This window comes from Cinclus cinclus, chromosome 4 (assembly GCF_963662255.1).
Source record: "Cinclus cinclus chromosome 4, bCinCin1.1, whole genome shotgun sequence".
NCBI lineage: Eukaryota > Metazoa > Chordata > Aves > Passeriformes > Cinclidae > Cinclus > Cinclus cinclus.
Window position 1 is genome coordinate 27,973,463 of NC_085049.1, and position 18,070 is coordinate 27,991,532.

An 18,070-nucleotide genomic window follows, 5' to 3' on the forward strand; every position below is an offset into this window, starting at 1 on the left:
CTTTCCTTGTAGGACTTCCCTTTTGTGAGAGTCCTTCGGGCTTGGTGCTGAAGGCATGACAGCACCTTTGGGACATGAGGCACAAACATCCTCAAGCCCTGCTTCCTTCCATAAATGTTTTTCAATGCAGAGAAACACGTCCAGCTTGAAAAGCACTTCAGGAACAAATGAACAGGTGCTTAGAGTCTGCTTGGAGCAAAATCCTCATATGCTTGTCCTATTTTTCTACTTTTCTACTTCATCCACTCTTGCTCCCTGTGAGAGATGGGTTATTGGAATAAAAACATTTGGTGTGTTCCAGTGCAGCTGATCTTAAACTGAAAAGAGCTCAAAGGGAGTTAAGCCATAAAACACAGTTCCAGAAGTGTGTCTGAATATCCCTCAGCTAAGGACTGTGCTGCTGGAGACCTAGTGCTGTTTCATGTTAACTATTTTACAGACAGTTTCATGGCTTGAGGGGAGTGGTGGCACAGTTGCATGCCTTAATGGTTAATGAGATCCTTTGATCTACAGTACTCTTGAGCTGATGGTGTTTAATGTGCTTTTTTGGCCCTCTTTGGTAAAGGACAGTGATCAAAATTTGTGCCAAGCCTGCCTAAATACAGTCACATCTTTAGATTCTATACAGTGCTCTGTGGCTGGCAGGATTTTTATTGTGTAAAACCCTGATTTTGATGTGAGAATCCTTTGGGACTAATGAATGTTTACTGATTCTTTTGTCACTGAAGCTTTTGGTTTTTTGTTTGTTTCCTCCAACTTTTGTAAATACGCTGTATGTTGTGGAGATACACACCACCAGCTGTTAGACCACAGACCTTTAAATCATCAGTTGTCTCACATAACAAAGTAAAATTCTTATAGTGAGATGTCCTGCTGCCTGTAGTGAAGATTATACACTGCGTTTTGGTGATGTGTAACTCAGGATAGGGATGTCACTGCCAGGCTAATGGTGATGTGTAGAAGCTATCTTACAGTATCAAAAAGCTCAAGGTTGTTGGAGAGCGCTAACAATTGCAAACAAGTCTGTGTGCTCTGACTTCATGCAAGGTTTCTCCCTTTCCCAATATTGACCCCTGGATATCTGAGAAGTTCTATTTCTGTTGTTTTTTCAGGTACTGGTACCTTGGGCCTCTGAAAACCAAAGCAGCTCATTTTTTTAGTACATTTAAGGTAAATATTAGTTGCGAGGAAAATGTTTTCATTTGGGAAATGAACAGGCTGACTTTGTATAATCTATCTACAAGGTTTTGTGAAGGACTCTGGTAACAATATAAAATGGGACTAAAACTCAACTTGTTAAAAAGCCTGCAAATTGGTAGACTTACTTCTGAAGAGAGGAAGGGAAAGAGAAATATTTCTAAATTTTTTTAAATTTTTTTTTTTTTGCAAGATCACCAGGGGAAAACTGTAAAACTGGTGAGCAGCAGTGGTGAAGTGCTGAAGTACTCAGCCACCTTTTCTCAACAGTCTTTGTAATAACATTTCACTCTGATTTATTCTTCTGACAGTAGGGTCTATAATTAGACTGCTCATGCACATTGATAATCAGGCTTCCTCATGTAGTAAAATGAACATGAAGATGAATAGCTTTTATCTCGCCTTAAACTTTTCTGCTCCTTAAAATTGATCTTGGAAAAACTAAAATTTGACCTGCATGAAAGGTAAGGCATTTTCATTCACGTGGTTTTCCTGTTCTCTGAACAAATAAGGAACCTTATGAAAGGCAGTGAAAATACTCAGGAGCTGGTACAGTAGATCAAATAGTGCAGTCTAGCCATGCTGTCTGTGACAGTGCCAATGCTTCGTTTATCGGAAACTCCTGTAAAGGGGGACTTAATAATGATGCATCCAGAAAAGTTGGAGTGGGTTCCCCATTCCAGTCCCCAGAAAATTTGACTTTATGCTTCTGTGTTCTGGCATTCTAGGTAAAAACCTATTCTGCATTTCTGTCCACTTCCTTTTTCACTTCCCTTGAGTCCTTAGGATCAGCTGGGGTTGGTGAGCTATTAACTGTACATTAAACAGATCTGTTTAACCTGCTGAAGGTTAAAGAGAAGTGCCCACTTCAGCCATTTAGATAGAAAACTTTCTACCTGATCTCACCTAATTGTGGTATTCATTGTTTTATGTGCCTCTTATGTTATCATTTCATTAATTTCTACAAGAAGTGGCCACCGCCTGTTGAGTTTTATCTGTCCCTGGTTTGTGTTTGCTGCTCCACACTTCATATTTTCTGGTTTTACTGTGGGTGTCTTCTGAAACAGGATGACCTGTAGCTGAAAAAAAGCATAATGGGAAATATCACCTCTGATACTGGTAGAGCCATTGTTATGAGTGTTATTATCACTTCTACAATACACAGGCTTAAATTATCATAGCATTGCTTCTTTTCCATTTAATCATTAATATTTATTGTTTGTGTACTGCCCTACTGACACAACCTCTGTTTGTCCTGCTTATCATGTAAGTATGAGAGTGGAGTCTTTCCTCGCTCTCAGAGGTGTGAAGTGAATTAGTTTAACAACCTGTGCTAGATGATCCAAAACTTCTGAAGTTCTGTACGTAGAAAAACAGTTGTACTGAGTTCATGTGGGCTCTTGGCTGTGTTGTTTTAGTATATAAATTTAAAAACCAATTAAATGATTCCCTCCCTAAGTCCTATGTTTGGAGCATTTCAGAAATTGTTTTCTTAGCAATAACAGGAAATAAACTTCGTCAGTATCCGGAGATATTTCAAAAGCTAAGGTTCTTTTGTAGCCCTGGTACTGGAATCTGAAATATCACCAAGAATAATGCATTAGTATTTTTCTTTTTCCTTTTTCTTTAAGATGCTTTATAAAGCTCACGTGACTTGCCTTAAGAGCTTGTGTTGCTGTGTAGAAGCACCTGACTATCGGGTCAGGTCTGGATTGTTTGAGTTGCTGGAGAACAAAGGCCTGTCAGGTTTTAGTGCTCCTTGGCTGCACACAGCTCTGTAGTCTCTGTCTGGATCCTGCTGAGCAGTTGCTCTTTGAGGCTGCCTTTGTGCCATGCAGAAACCAACTGTGCTTTCAGACATTACTGTTGACATGGCTGGTTTGAGTTGTTCCCTCCAGCCAGAAGTAGCTGTGTCACCCTGCCACACATCAGGAGCAAAGGAAAGATTCCTTCACCCTCTGTTCATAGAGGGGAAAACGCCCTCACTTCTGTGCAGGGAAGGATTAGATGAGTGGATTTGGGAACTGTGGGTAATCTTTTTGAAGCTGCAGAAATGTCATCTCACCAATGAACCTGGAGACTGGAGAGCCATAAAGTAGGTTGAGGCAGTGGAGGGGGGGGTCTCTGCAGGACTACATATGAGTACACGATAAATAGGCTACAGGACTAAACAGAATAAACAGGTAATGCCCTAATGCTAAACAAAATGCACTTTTATCTTCTGTCTTTTCTTTCCATGTAAATCCAAGGAGTGGCCTCAGAAACATCAAGCTGCTCTCATGTACGTGGGTCCAACTGAGAGACCTCCAGAAGAGCCAGAGGAGAAACCATCCAGGCCTCCTTTGTATGTGAGGCTTTACAGACGACTTCGATCGTACTGGTCGTCTCCAAAAGGTGGGCTGGGTGTGCTCTGGATAAACTCACATGCAGGCTCTACTGCTCTAACAGACCTGGTGGTCTGGTGTGTGGAGGGCATGACTGCTTTACTGCTCTCTTTTTTATTACTGTTATTTTTTTTGCTTGTTTCCTTTTTTTTATTTATTAAAACTACGATTTTTGCCAAGACAGTTATACTGGCATCTGTCAGAAATGGAGCAGAGTAGTCCTGCCAGTGTTTGTGGTCTCATAAACAAATACTCATTTGTAAAGAACCCAGGGCATTCCCTGGACTCACAGTTGCCATTGCAGTGGAGGTATCCCTAGAGGATACTTGGCACTTCTGGGTGAGCTTCTTGAAATCTTTTTCCAGCAGAATGGCTTCTTAGTGAACTGGGGAGAGAGGAGTGGCCCTTGTTTTCCAGGGTGGAGAGAGCTGCTGACACAGAGCAACAAATGTTACTTTAAATAGAGCAGTAAAATTTGGGCCATGCAGAAGCCCTAAATTTCTCTCAGTATGTTAAATTCTTTCTGTACCATAAACTTTGTGTTCTCAGAGCTTCTCTTGGGTTGGGCTGTTGTCTGGGCAGTGCACATGGTGGACCACAGGAGGAAGGAGAGTGGGTATTTGGCACAGTCTGGTGCAAAGACTTCGTTCCTCCTTGACTAGAAGGGGTGATTTATGCAGGAGCATGAACCAAGTGACCTGGATATGAGAACTGAACTGTGGAGCTGCCTCCTGTAGAAGAAGTGTTACCATAGCCTCCTGAACATTGGATTCCTGTTTTTTTGTTACTAGCATTTCATGGGTTTTCTAAATGTTCCTGTCACCAGCCCAGGAGATCTGTTAGTCCCTGGACATAAGGACTCACAGGGCTGTGATGTACTGTGCTTGACAGTCTTTTCTGCTACTGTGTACATGCTGGTGGCATTTTTTTCTTTTCTTCAGTACTCCCAAGCTGCCTTTTAATTCTTGAAGATTTTGACATTTTAGAGAAACAAAACTAGTGGCCAGAATGGCTCAGACTGATTTTTGTATCTCTCATCTGCTTCATAGTGATCTGTGCAATTAAATTCCTCTTAATTATTGATATCTTCTTTTCCTGATATGCAGAATTCCCCCAGGAGGTAGCCCCTGAGGACTGGGAAGAGCTGAAGCTGTCCACCATTGAGCTTTCCATTGCAACTCAGAACAGGCAGCTTGATCTAACAGTAAGTCCATTAACATCATTGCATTCCAAATGCTGCCTGCCCACTTTCACGGTCTGGCTAAACTCCCATTCTAGCGTCTATGTAAATAACATTTACTGCCTCATGCAAGAAGAGGTCCATGATTGAATCCAGGAATAGGGAAGTTTCAGAGCCATGTAAAAACATTGGGGACTAATGTAAAACTGGGATGCAGTGGAATCTGCAGGAATTTTTACAAGGTTTCAGTAGCCAAACAAAAGTTTTAGGATTGCCCATGAATAAACAAAGCACCAGGAAGCATTCCTTTCTCTCTTCACCTATGTGAGAATGATTCTCTTCTATCAGCTGCTGCTAGAAGGAAGCTGAGCCTGAGTGTCTGGCTGGAATTTTTGATTTTTCTCTCTTTTTTAGACTTGCAGAGCAGAGTTAAAAATAATTGGTACTAGGGAAAGGACAGGGGATACACTGATTTGAAGGAAAGGAAGTGCAGGTGGTTGAAAGAACAGAAGCAAGGCAGCAAAGGAGCTGTTCCTGTTATAACCTTCTCAGCATGTTCATGCTGTTCATTCACTGTTTTAGAACTTGTCTTTGGCTTATGCCTGTGTTTTTGGTGCAATTTTACTGCTGTGAAAGCTATTTGGATAGGTGTCAGTCTTTAATTTTACAGCAAAATGCTAGCAGTGATCCTAAACTCATGAGCTTCCCTTCATTTCCTCCTCAAGGCTGCAGGAAACCCTTGCCACTATACCCAGGTTAACAGCAGGTGTTGAACTTACCGCACCATATTTCTTCCTTAGAATTCAGGGTCTTTAAGAACATGACAACATTAATTATATTGATATCTTATCTTGTAGGTTCAGACCAAAAAATCCAAACAGGCCAATACAGTTTTTTAAATGTTCTCTGGGTTCTTCTTTGTCATGGTTTGTAATTTGGACTGTTAGTGTCCTAGTAATGGTAGAAGCCAGACAGAGTCTAGTATTTGGGTATTTTTTGTGGTTTCTAGGTGGCACTTGAACACAAGAGTTTTGGTTGTTAAACTGGATTGGAGCCAGTGATGTAAAGTAAAAACAGACCTTCCAAGAATAGAAAAAGTATCTTACTGCCACAAACTAGCCCTTATGCTCTTTCCGTTGTTTGGTTTGTCTCCCTTAGGGCCTCCAAGATGCACTTTAATACTGGTTTAGAAAAGAAGGAAGTGATGGAGAGTTCTCAGGTCTCTTGCATAGCCTAGAAAAATAGACAAGTTCATGTTAGACCAGTTGTACTTTCCTGTTTCTAGAGTTGGAAGTACCTTGATAATGCATCTCTTTTTCTACAGCTATGGATCCCTTATTGCATTCAAGTCCCTCTCTTGAAGTCATTGTCCATGTAGCCCTCAAAGCTGAACAGCAGCTCTCTGGAATCAATACCAGGACGTATCTGCTGCCTGCTGCCAGGCACTGTTGTCTCTGTGTCTTACCTCAGATTCATGCAGAGGCTGCCCCATTGAAGAGAACTTGATAAAGCCATGCAGGTGCAGCTCAGGCAGTGCCACCGCAGAACAGCAAAGGAATAAACCAAGTTATATTAATAGATACATTTATTTTTACTTCTGTCACTTTGATTGTATCTGCACTAGGACTTTTGCCAGGACAGAAATATTAAAATAAGGGAAAAAATAACTTGCATATTAATCAGAGTTGTTTTCCTGGAAAAAGCTGTATTGTATACTCAGTTTAAGGGCAGCTGAAATAGGAGAGAAGCTAAGTAAGGAGCTTAAAGGATTGTTACCAAGGACACTTTGGTTCCAATTTGTATTGTTTAAAATTCTCTTACTGTGGTGTTTGGTGGCCAAATGTTGTATCATTGTACTATTGCTTAAATTCATGAAAGGCCCATTGAATAGAAATTAAATAAGTAAACCTAAGAGATCTGCTATTGTCTTTAATTGTAACAAGAAGCCAAGTGTGTGACTCATTATTTTGCTTCTTGTGGTATTTATTGAATATTCATTAATGGAAAAATGCTGTCTGTAATTTCTAATTCAGATCCCAAGTTGAGATCTGAAAAAAGCATGAAATGCTGAAATGAATCTTCTGCTTCCTTTTGCGGGACAAAGGACTTGCCATTGTGTGAACATATTGCAGTATCACGGGTGTGGCATTTTCAAATGTTAACTGCTTGATTTCTGAATCCTTTTTTGCACAGCGCACTGAAGATTTCATGGACATTTGCATTGAAGCAGAGAGTGTCAGCAAAGGGCAGTTTGTTCACAGAGGGTGAGTATGAGAAGGCTGCAAAAAGGGGATAGGATCTCCAAAAACTGTGCTGGTTTTCTCTCATGCTGTGCTGCAAAATTCAGAAGCAGAGGACTGCAAAGCACACCAGTCAGTACTGCTTCGCAGGGACTAATACTTTTGTTCTTTAAAATTCTTCTTCTTCTGTTTCTGTAAACAAGGCAGAACTCCAGAATCTGGAGGGTTAGTATTCAGAACCTCGAGTTCTTCCTAACTTCTGAGTTTGCTATACCTTTCATCTTTTCCCCCATTGCTGTAAGTCAGTACTGCTTGCCTATTACTATCATTACTGTGTTTTATAGGCAGCTGTGCAGACTTACCCCAGAATCTTTTAGCCCTAGCTGCTCAGTGGGTTGAGAGGTGGGTCACAGAGATGGTATGTTTGTACCAGTGGTACCTGAGAATTCTTGAATTGTGATTAGACAGGCCTTCTTCTAAGAAAAGAGCTTCCTTGCCTCAATAGCTCTTGTGAGGAATTAGGTCTGAGCTGGAAGAACTTTGGAAGATGTGAATTTAAACAGGGACTTTAAGCAAACTGCTTGTATGTGGAATAAGAAGGCTGCAGGTATGAAGAAGCAGCATGTAGAGAAAGTGAATGTTAATGCTTCCTTTATGTTTGTGATGTTGTCTTGTGTGTTTGTGTGCTTGTTCCTCCTGCTCTCACGAGATGCAAATCAGAACTGCCTTTTCCAGCTCCTTCATACAGTCCCACTCACAAATACATTGTGGCTTCAGTGCAGGTTTTACCAGCAGCAGATTTTCCTGCTAAATCCAAGGGAGCTCTTCTCCAGATTACCTTTAAATTTGTTGTTTTCTCAGTCTTCGAGCTCCCTCTAGTGAAATCAGTGGGAGGATTTCAGTGCAGTTTTTTTACGTCCTTGTCATCACTCTATTAATTCCTGCAAGATACTTGTTTATGATACTAATGGCAACTCAGGCCCCTTATTTGAGCCTTCCAGGTGCCTCAGTGGGAATAGAATCCTCTGACCTATGCATACACTGTAAGTCAGGTTACCACCTGCAACTGCTTTTAAATTGCATGAGTTTGTGGATCAGGGTTGGTTGGGACTGATTTGTTTGCTTTGAAGACTACAGAGGGAAAGGAGAAGGTGGTTTTCCTTTTAGAAGCAAGAGGAATCTGGTCTCCTAAAGGAGAGAGATAAAGAAGATGCTGTTCTGGGTTCTTGAACACTTTGCTAGCAGAAAAATGCAGATGAGCTTGTGTGACTTCAGGGAGACATATTCAAGTGTATTCCCAGTGTAAATAATACCTCCTGTGTTGACTGGACATGCTTCCTGCAGTAGTGTGGCACATTTTCTGACTGAAGTTACAGTGTCGTGCAGAAAAAGCCTCTGAGGAGCATTACCACTGTCCTGCTGTTGAGAGCTAATTAGAGGCAGTACTGAAAGCTTTGAGCTGTTCAAGCAAAGTTCAGAGAAACAAGCTCTTTTGATTAAATAGTGCCAAAAAGCCTGTAGGTAACAAAGAAAGACAAAGAGGTGTATGGGGGGTGGGGGAGCAGTGGGAGGGGATGGTTAGTTGTACAGAGAGGAGTCACAGCAGAAAAAAGGCGCCCTGCTTTTTCAAGGCAGAGTCAGGGTGTGTTCAGAGGTCCCACTGTGCCTTTGCCAGCTGGATTTGAGTTAAGACCATTATCAAAAGCCTCCCATTGCCTAGCACCAACAGGGTTCGTCTTTGGAAATGTGTGAAACAGCTCTTTCTTTTTTCTTCTTTTTTAGTGCATACTTTAAATACCAGATTTTGGGAGGGTGGGTGTTGAAAAAGCTTTTTAGGGAAAATACCTTATCAGTGCAGCTATCAAGGGGTTTTTATACTGTAGGGGGCACTGACATGAGATGATGAGAACTGATGGGTCACACAGAGAAAACCACACATCCAGCAGAAAACTACCATGGAGGTTCAGGCAGTGTGTGTGTCTGGGGAGGTGTGGGTGTGCATCAGTAAGCTGGAGGGCAGCTGCTGTTGGATTTACAAGAAAAGAGGAGGTCATCCCAGGTGTATAGAAGTGCCCTCTGGCTGTGAATCAGATTTGTGTGAACAAGAGCATCCACAGCAGCCACGGAGCTGATGTTTAGATAAGGTAGGGGAAGAAGAGTTGTTTATAATGGAGTGCTTACTAAGAAGTGCTGCAGGGAAGGAGAGCAGGTGTGGGAAGTGTGGCATCAGTAATCCACATCCTGGTAGCCATTTTAGATTCTGTATATGAAAGTATGGAGAGCTGTCACTCCAGGGCACGAGTGTAGTTATCATCTACAGTGCAGAAAACTCGGGTTTCTTGTTAGAGGTCTTACGCTGAATCATTTAGCATTGGCAGCTTCTGGATATATGAAAACAAGATTCCAGTTGTGTGTTATGTGCATGCAATGGAAACTTGCTGTTAGACTTCTGGTCTTGTTCCTGTTTCACATTGGTGTCTGGTCTTGAGTGAAGAGCAGAGTCTAAGGGAAATGAATTATTTTTTTTTTTTTATGCTGGACCACTAGAGGAGCAATCACTGCAAGTGGAGTTGTGCCTTATTTGCTTCTACCAGTGCTCTCCTTTGATTGATCTTTAATTCCATATCTTGGCTCTTTTGAGTTTACCTTGACCCCACAATTACATCTCTATAAAGCTTCATGTGCCTTCTTTCACCAAAAAAATCTGCTTGCTCACCAGAGTATGCCTTGTATGTATTTAGTATCTAGGACCTTATATGAGAAACTCCAAGCAGGTTAAACTTTAAGTGAAGAATCTTGCTGCTTGTTTGTACAGCACTGTATAAACTGACAGTATTGCATGCCATCAATGATTTATAATTTATATTGCTGGAGGATATTTAATTCCCTCACAGTCACTCATCAATCTTTTAGTGTATACATATTTGATTAAAACCAAACTTTCCACAGTTAATATTGCTTCCGTCCTTCTCTGCCCTTTCCGTAGCTTTTCTTCCTTTGTCTTTGATTTTCATCTCCTGTTTCAACTCTTCTCTTCTCATGTTCCTTCTCTGGGATTTTCTTTGACTTTAGAGGCGCTGCCTTCCTCGGGGCATCGAAGATTTGGTGTACAGGGAGATTCTGACATGCTTTTTTGAGTTCTTTTCTAAGATGTTATTTAAATACACCCTTCTTTCATATCAGTCTACAGATGGAAATTTGGGGACAGCAAGCTTCGCCTTTCAGAGAAATATATGTGATAATTCTGCCATGCTTGAGAGTTGTGGTATATTAACACTAATTCTGTGCTGTTCTGTTTGCTGTTTGTGTGTTGCTGTCTGTCTGTCTGTCTGTCTGTCTGGAGAGGGACCCAAACAGAGAGATTACTGCCTGGGGTGCAGTATGCGCTTTGCCAGTGCCAAAAGTTTATGTGTGTGGCCAGTCAGGAGGCCAGAGGAAGGTCAGCACAGCAGAGCTTGTGCTCACTCTGCAGCAGCACTTGTGGGAAAAAGGAATCACAACTTGCTGTTCTCTAACAGCTGAGCCGGTGACAGGACAGCAGCCTAAGCCTTGAAAAAGACCACGTGGCACTTGCAACACCAGCTTTCCAAGACAGTTAAACTGCATTCTATGTGCTCCCTTTTGACACCAGCAGAAGTAGGAAAGGAAGCAGCACTTATCTAAGTACAGTACATAAATAAGAGTCTCCCAGGCAGCAGAAGAGAGAAACTGTCAGAACTGGATATGTTATTTGGAACAGATAAAATGGTGAAACACACACTTCATGAGTGATAACAGAAGCAGCTGATGTGAAATGTCATGCTGATTGGTGTTGATATGAAAAATGTGGGGGGGTTGTTTTTAGATGGTAATTTAATGGCTCAATGTAACTATAATTCTATCTTTTTTGGTTTAGGTTGTTTAGGTTGCTGGTAAGTTTAGGTGCATGAGATACCAAGAGATGGTAGTCACTGCAGGAAGTGCTTAGATCAGCATGGAAGTGAAGAGCACAGAACTGTGCTCAGTGTTCAAATATATTCAGTGAGACTTGGAGCAGAAGTTGGTTGGAGGTCGTCAGTGCATTTACAGTTAAACTCACAAATATATATAAATATATATATATATATGTATTTATAAAACCTCGAAGTTTACCAAATGCATAATGATTTACCACAACAAAATGTCATCTCTGAAGAAGTCTGTTTCTGAGAGAAGCATATTCTTACCTCTCTTTTGGTTTGGACAGAAGTCAAAAGATGCGTGATCCACACATGTGTCCTGAAGGGAGTCAGCACATCCAAGCCAGCAGATGCATCTTGCAACTTCCAGAGGTGAGAAACTGAGACAGCTGAAAAACTCTTTCACTTTGTTTCTTGTGCCTGTTGATGCTGCACTTTAAGAAATTCCTACTCTAAATCTGGGAGATTGATTACACTGCATGTAAGAGACTCAGTTCCACAGTGCAGCCAATGAGTCCCTTGCCAGGACATACATACTGCAGTTCCCCAAGTGGTCTGTAAACCTGAAGGGGGAGCTTTGTTCTTCCAGGAAATAGTGGCAGATATTTTATGATGACAGTCATGGTGATTAAAGGGTCTCTTACTTGAGTGTATTGCATACAAATGGGAATTTCCACCTGAACATGAGGAGCTTCTTTGCTGTGCAGGTAACCGGGCACTGGAGCAGACTGCACAGAGAGGTTGTGGAGTCTCCCTCACTGGAGATACTTAAGAGCCATCTGGATACAATCCTGTGCAGTGTGCTCTGGGATGACCCTGCTTGAACAGGGAGGTTGGACCAGATGATCCACTGTTGATTCCAACATACCCATTCTGTGATGCTGTGATATGCACATCTTCTCCTTAGCATTGAAGATATGTACATTTTGCCCTAGAAGGCATTGTGCTATAGAGAAGATAAATATTAGAGACAAAGAAGGGTAAGACAGGGAAGAGGAGCTTAGATCAGCATAAGGAAGTGCCTCAAAACTTTGAAATTATGAAGCTGAGAAACAAGACAAAGCTGTGCCTTCCTGTGTAATTTAGGTTCATCTTTTCTTGCCTTAGCTGTTATTGCAGTCCTGGGATGACAGTTTCTTGTTTTTACAATGACATGAAATCAATCTCACAGATAATTTCTGTCTTCAAGTGAGCTATCATTTGGCAAAATAATTCCATATTAAGGGAGAAGGAATATGTTGAAAGGCAAAAAATTCTGTTGCTACCCAAGTAAAAATCATGAATTATGATGTCATGATTAAACAGCATCCCAGTACTTCTACTGAATTCAGATCATGGCAGATTTGTGATTCTGAAAGAATACTCTGCAGTGCTGGGCTAAGCTGTTCATACTGCGTCTGCTGCTAAAATCTTCAGAACATGGGTGCATGGTACAGAGCTGTGCTGTTCGACTCCATGGCCCAGCTCCAGGCAAGCCCAGATGAGTCTCACCAGTTTGTGTTGATGGAAGTGGACTGTTTTGCTGTACCTCTGAATGTCAGAACTTGTACAAGTTCCTCTAGTCTGTGCTGCTCTGGTGTCCCAGTTCCCTTGGAGCTGGTTTGGGTACCCACGTAGCACAGCCCTCCCATGAGTCAAGGGCACACAAAGCAGTCACTGAAGTTGTTTTTAGGTAAATTCAGCCTGCCATTTTGATGAATGGTTTTAATCACATGGTGACTTTATCAGCATTAAACACTTGAGAAAATTCTACTGCTGAGTAATTCCTGGCCAGTAAATTACTTTGCATCTCATGTTTCAGATCAATATAGTAAAACAATGCTGAAAGGGGTTTGTAACATGGATTTAATGGAAGTTACTTTACAGGCATTTCTGCAGATTAGTTTATGTCACCACTGGCAGACCCAAGATCTACGTGGACATAATTGTAGTTCCAATAGCAAAGAATCCTTCAGTATAAACAATGTGGGTCTTTAGAGCTTCCTGGTGTTTAATTATCACTAATCAGTAACTAAGTGAGGTAACATCTTATGCACCAGGTTCTTAATACATTCTGTGTGGTGAAGGATAGGTCTCCCTGTGTTGTGGAGAGCAAATGGGCTGGAAGGCAGAGGTCATCTTGGTTGAGTCTGAGCTAAGAATGCAATTGTATTTTATTAGTAAAATCAGCATTACAGCCTTGCTGAAGTCATGTTTGGTGTTTAACTGTTACCTGCACACAGGGCACTGAGGGATCCTTTGGCATTGATAATGAGGAATATGAAGCTATGCCTGTGGAGGTGAAGCTCCTACCCCGCAAACTCCGGTTCTTCTGTGATCCCAGAATGAGAGAGCAGATGCTGCAGGCACCAGTACAGCAAGAATTCATGGCAGAGGGGCAAAGCTCACCAGTCTTACCAAGGTCTCTTCAAGGCACATGAGACTTAACTAACTCAATTAACCCCACTAGACTAATAAGCCTTTTGGCTATTTTTATGTGCGAGGTACTTCCACTGGAAGTGTATGATTTGACTGGTCTCAAAGGGGTTAAAAATGCAAATGAAAATTCTGAAAAATGCATGTTAACTTGATGGCATCTTTTTCTCCCCCTCCCCTAAGAAGTCGTCATTGTTCCATTTACAGCACTACAGGGTGAGTGCTGTGTGCCAGATGCTACTGCTGTAATGCAATTATATATTAAAGTAAAATTTAAGTATATTTGTCATTGTGTTCTAAAAGTTTAGGTTTACTTTACCCATGCAAAACCTGGGGTCCTGGAAAAAAGACTATTTGGGGGGTGTTATGCTAAGGAATTCTATGAAACATTGGAGTTGCCACATTAAAACAGATGGTTGGTTATCTACTCTGTCACAAAATAAACTGGAGATTGGTGATACAAAGCTTGAAAGCAAGTTTAAAAGTTCCCTGTATGCATCTGGATAAGGTATTTATGTTAATTTTTTTCATCTTGCCAGATTCAACAGCACAGAGCTCCTGTAATTATCTAGTAGAAATGTATTCCTTTGATCAATTTAGGTATATTGCACAGAATCAAATTGGAAAACATCATTGTCCGAAAGCTGTATGAAGTACACTTGGCAAGACTCTTTAACAAGCTGAGTGAGTCTTTTTTTTTTTTTGTATTTCTTTTATTCCTGCAGTAGTGTAACACCAGTAAGGACATCCAAATAATGTTTATTATTTATTGTGTCTGATTGCTCTTCTCTAATGTAAACAGTGCTCACCACTCCATATGCAGCCTCCATCCCCTTGAGCCTCAGTACCATAATTCGTTTTGTTGCTTTTATGAGCTTTTGTTTGTAGCTTTAATTGGTGAAAGGAAGTATTACTGATTTAGGCAAGCCTATCTGTTGCCTTTATTCTAACTTAGAAATTCACATGATTCTGCCTTACTTACTGGAAGAAAGAAAATTGTCCTAATTTTTCTGATGTGATTGTAGTCCATGTGTTATGCTGTGGTCTAGTCTAAGTTCACTTGTTGACTCTCTGCTGTTACCAAAATACAGACATAAGTGAGTTGGCTTCCAGCAGCTCTGTCAAGGACTGAGTCCTGGCAGCCTGTGCTCCAACAGCATCCTCTGCTGGAGAATATTAAAGCAGAAATGCCTCGAAAGGGGAAGCAGGGTTGGGTTTCTGCATAACACTGTGACCAAACTGAATGTTCTTCTTCCCTGGACTACATTGTGGAGAGACAAATTACCTAAACTAGGTGATCTTTAAAGTCTCTTCCAGGCCTAGCTGCTCTATAACTCTTGACTGAGACGGAAGGGGGTAGAAGCCTGCTAGTTCCTTTACACAGTTGTGCTGGTGATAGGACCTGGTTTGTACTGTCTGTCTTTTGGTTTGCAGTAATGGAGAGTGCCCAGTGGAGCCCTGGGTCACTCTCTAAGGAACATGGTGGTTGTGCTTTGCTCTTTTTGCTTACCACAGAGACACTTGGGACATTGCTCTGAAGCCCCTGGCTTATTCAAGAGTCAAGGGCAGTTCTCACCACTGGAGTTTTTCCTCAAGTTGATGTTTCAATAAAATCAGCAATTTTTTTTTTTTTCTCCAGTGGCAGGAAAGACAAGGCAGCAGCCATTTCAAAAAGGTAAGCTTTAATTGCATTTAAAAATACCCATGTTTTTAGTAAGCAGTTTCTCTACAGAGCCACAGGCTTATGGGAGCAACCACACATCTGCAAGATGCAAACATCAGAGCTGTTAGAATTCGACCCAGCCTGCTGCAAGGGGTGAGATGGTGAGAACAGGCTCCTTGTTCATCTCTACCATTATACAGGGAAAATCACTAATTCTCTTCCATAGCTCCCATTGCAATGTGATTCCTTGCTTGGGGGTAACCAAGAGATCCTTTCAGAATTGGTATTGCTGATGCTGTTCTCATGTTAAGGTGCCAAGGATCATCTGCGACACAGGCTGGTATTTGAATATTCTTATCAGCGTAAGCTGGTATAAGTACCATTCAAGTAATTTTTTTCCTTCATCTCAGTTCAGAGTTTTTCCAGTATAGGGTAATTCTAGACCTCTGAATTGCAACATTCAGAGGGGAGGTGTGAGATAGACACTACATAAAATAGGCAGGGGCTGAACCCACTATCTACAGTGCTGAGGACTCAGTTCTCATGTTTCTATCTGACAGCAACACAGAAAACTTTCTTTGTACAAACTCCAAGACAGGAATGAGTAGAATCCTAGGGCCCACTCACAAAAACATTTACCCTGGCTTCAACTTACAGTCCAGTCTAGAAGGGCTTAAAATACTGTAACATAAATAAAAAGGAAGGATAACAATGTTATGATGGACCAGCTCAAGGCACCTGTTTATTTTGACCACATTTAAACATTCCCATTTGAATGGCATGTTGCATTAACCAAGATCTAAAATCCTGGTTCACAGGCATTTAGTACCCTCTGTTTTAGACAGATCACACTGTTAAGTCAATACATTCCAGTCCCTTGTAAAAGACATTTATGTTGTCTTTTCCCATAATTACTATACCACTGGTTTTGGGAAGGTTGGAAGAAGACAGCAACTAACTTAGAAGTAAGGGCTAGGATGAGAGTTTGGGTTAGTATGCATGCTTTGTACCTAGAATTTTTTCTTTAGGATAGAGTGCTCTTGCCCTGCTATTCCAAGAGCCACTGTCTTTCCACCTCCCAGAGAGAAGCATGCCTGTCCCTTGCATAGTCTGTGGCCAGGAAGGCCACAGCTACTGCCAGCCTTTTACTCATTAACTTTGACAGGTGTTAAAATGGGCTATGACCACAACCCCACTTAACTGAATGAGCTGTACAGGGAGCTACTTCCTCATGAAAAGGTGATGGAATTTTCTTCTGCACCTAAGAACGGTGGACAGGCAAGTGCAGTACACCATAGTAAGTACCTCATGTATGCTAGAAAAGAAGGTGGTAGCATGTCTGTAAGACAAATCTGAATTCTGATTCCATAAAGTGCCTTTCTTCCAGTATCCATTATAGTTCTTTATTGTACTTGGCTCTGTGCAGCTTGGCCTACCCTTGCAGTGAGAAGACTTTTGGATGATTTAAATATCTGGCATAGTGTTGCTTGTTCAGATTGAAGGCCTAGCTTTTATGTCTCTCATAAACTTTACCCTTCAATGCAGATAGTACAAGTAGTAATAATTCATTGCTTGATTATACATTTCTAGTGCAGTTTGAGTTAAGATGCAGTTAGGAAGCTCTTGTTCTCCTGTTAAAGTCAAGCAAGTACCAGCTGAGAACCCGCACTGGCTATCCAGTTATTTGAGTTTTGGAAAACACACTGGGGCACAGCATAGACCTGGTTACTGTAACCACCATTCAAACCTGGGCTCTGGTCACAGCAAGTGATCAGAGACATTACACCCAAGAAACTGAAGGCACCACTGTAAAGGCAAAGTATTTCAAAGGGAGAAATCAGCAATATCCTATCTTATGCCACGCTTCCCTCCCTCTTTTGATTTGAAAAAGACCCAGTAGATGTCTCCCAGTTGCTAGTATGCAACAAAGCACTGAGTGCCCAGGAGAGGATTTTGAATATCTGTACATAACTTTTTTACCTTGAATTATGTTAGAAAGATAAGACTCAGTTAAACTGGTTCCACAGAACAGTCCTTCATGTCCCAAGCTGTAACAATTTGTTTCTATTATGTAGCCATTACCCATTTCTCAAGAACTTTCCAGGTGTGATAAACATAAGAGCAGTGTCTTTTAGAAAAGGAGTGCAGGTGAAAGCACTTTTGTAGCTAATCAAATAAGGAAGGATTAGGAGAGAGAAGTCTTGTTCTGTTTTCTGCTGGACAACTTCCTGACTTTGTAGCAGCTGCCTGCCAAGAGAGACTTGGTAGAGAAGCAAAATTACAAGGAAGAACAAAATAGGCTGCAGCCATCCAACTGGATGTAGCACATGGATGCTACTACAGTAATCTGTTCACTTTGGTGCTTCTGCACCCATACTGCTGCTAACAACTGAGCACCTTTTTTATGCAAAGCAGAGGTTTAATAAATGTCAGATAGGAATTTCAGGAGCTTCTGCTCAGTGGGCTCTGGTTGTGCTGTCCAACAGCTTGTAAACAACAGTGCTCTAATGCAGGGTGTTACAAAGTCTCTGACTGCAGTGACTTCAAATTTCACCATTAAATCAAAGGTTTGTTTCTGTTTAGTTTAGCAAAAGAACTAGTGACAAAGAGAATAGAAAATCATTAACAACTGACTACAGCTAAACTATGTAACAAACCTTCAAGAAAGTGAGAGGAGAAATTGCTAGAGACTAGTTTCAGTTCCGTTTTTTTTTCTTTTTGATGTCTGAAGAAATGACAGCAATATAAGGGCAGCTCAGCTGTACTTCCTCAGGGATCATCACTGCAGACAGCATGTTAAAACACGTGGAAGTTAGAGAAAAAAAAGTATGGAGGTTGTAGGCCACTTTTATACTTCAGGTGTCAAGTTAAAAACAAAGCCATTTCTTAAGAGAGACTGGTCTTTCAATTAAATGATACTCAGCTGGTTTTACCTCTTTTTACATTTTTTCCCTCAGCCTTCTAAGGATGATGATGTTACAGTTGTTCTGAGAAATTGACAGCATATTTTCTTCTATACAGAAATATCCAAAGCATTGATGAAGCAGCCAGGG

The 18,070-nt window shown here is 41.2% G+C and overlaps 1 protein-coding gene across 1 annotated transcript in view; it reads left to right on the top strand.

Annotated features, from left to right (window-relative positions):
• The window catches only part of AGK (acylglycerol kinase), a 34,969-nt gene extending 21,387 nt beyond the window's left edge, over positions 1 to 13,582 (top strand). Inside the window, exons 10-15 of the mRNA XM_062490981.1 lie at positions 1,113 to 1,170; positions 3,447 to 3,591; positions 4,688 to 4,785; positions 6,955 to 7,025; positions 11,227 to 11,311; positions 13,162 to 13,582. Of these exons, the coding sequence (XP_062346965.1) occupies positions 1,113 to 1,170; positions 3,447 to 3,591; positions 4,688 to 4,785; positions 6,955 to 7,025; positions 11,227 to 11,311; positions 13,162 to 13,359 (655 nt within the window). The 3' untranslated portion in view covers positions 13,360 to 13,582. The remainder of the gene's footprint in view (positions 1 to 1,112; positions 1,171 to 3,446; positions 3,592 to 4,687; positions 4,786 to 6,954; positions 7,026 to 11,226; positions 11,312 to 13,161) is intronic.
• Positions 13,583 to 18,070: the final 4,488 nt, after the last annotated feature.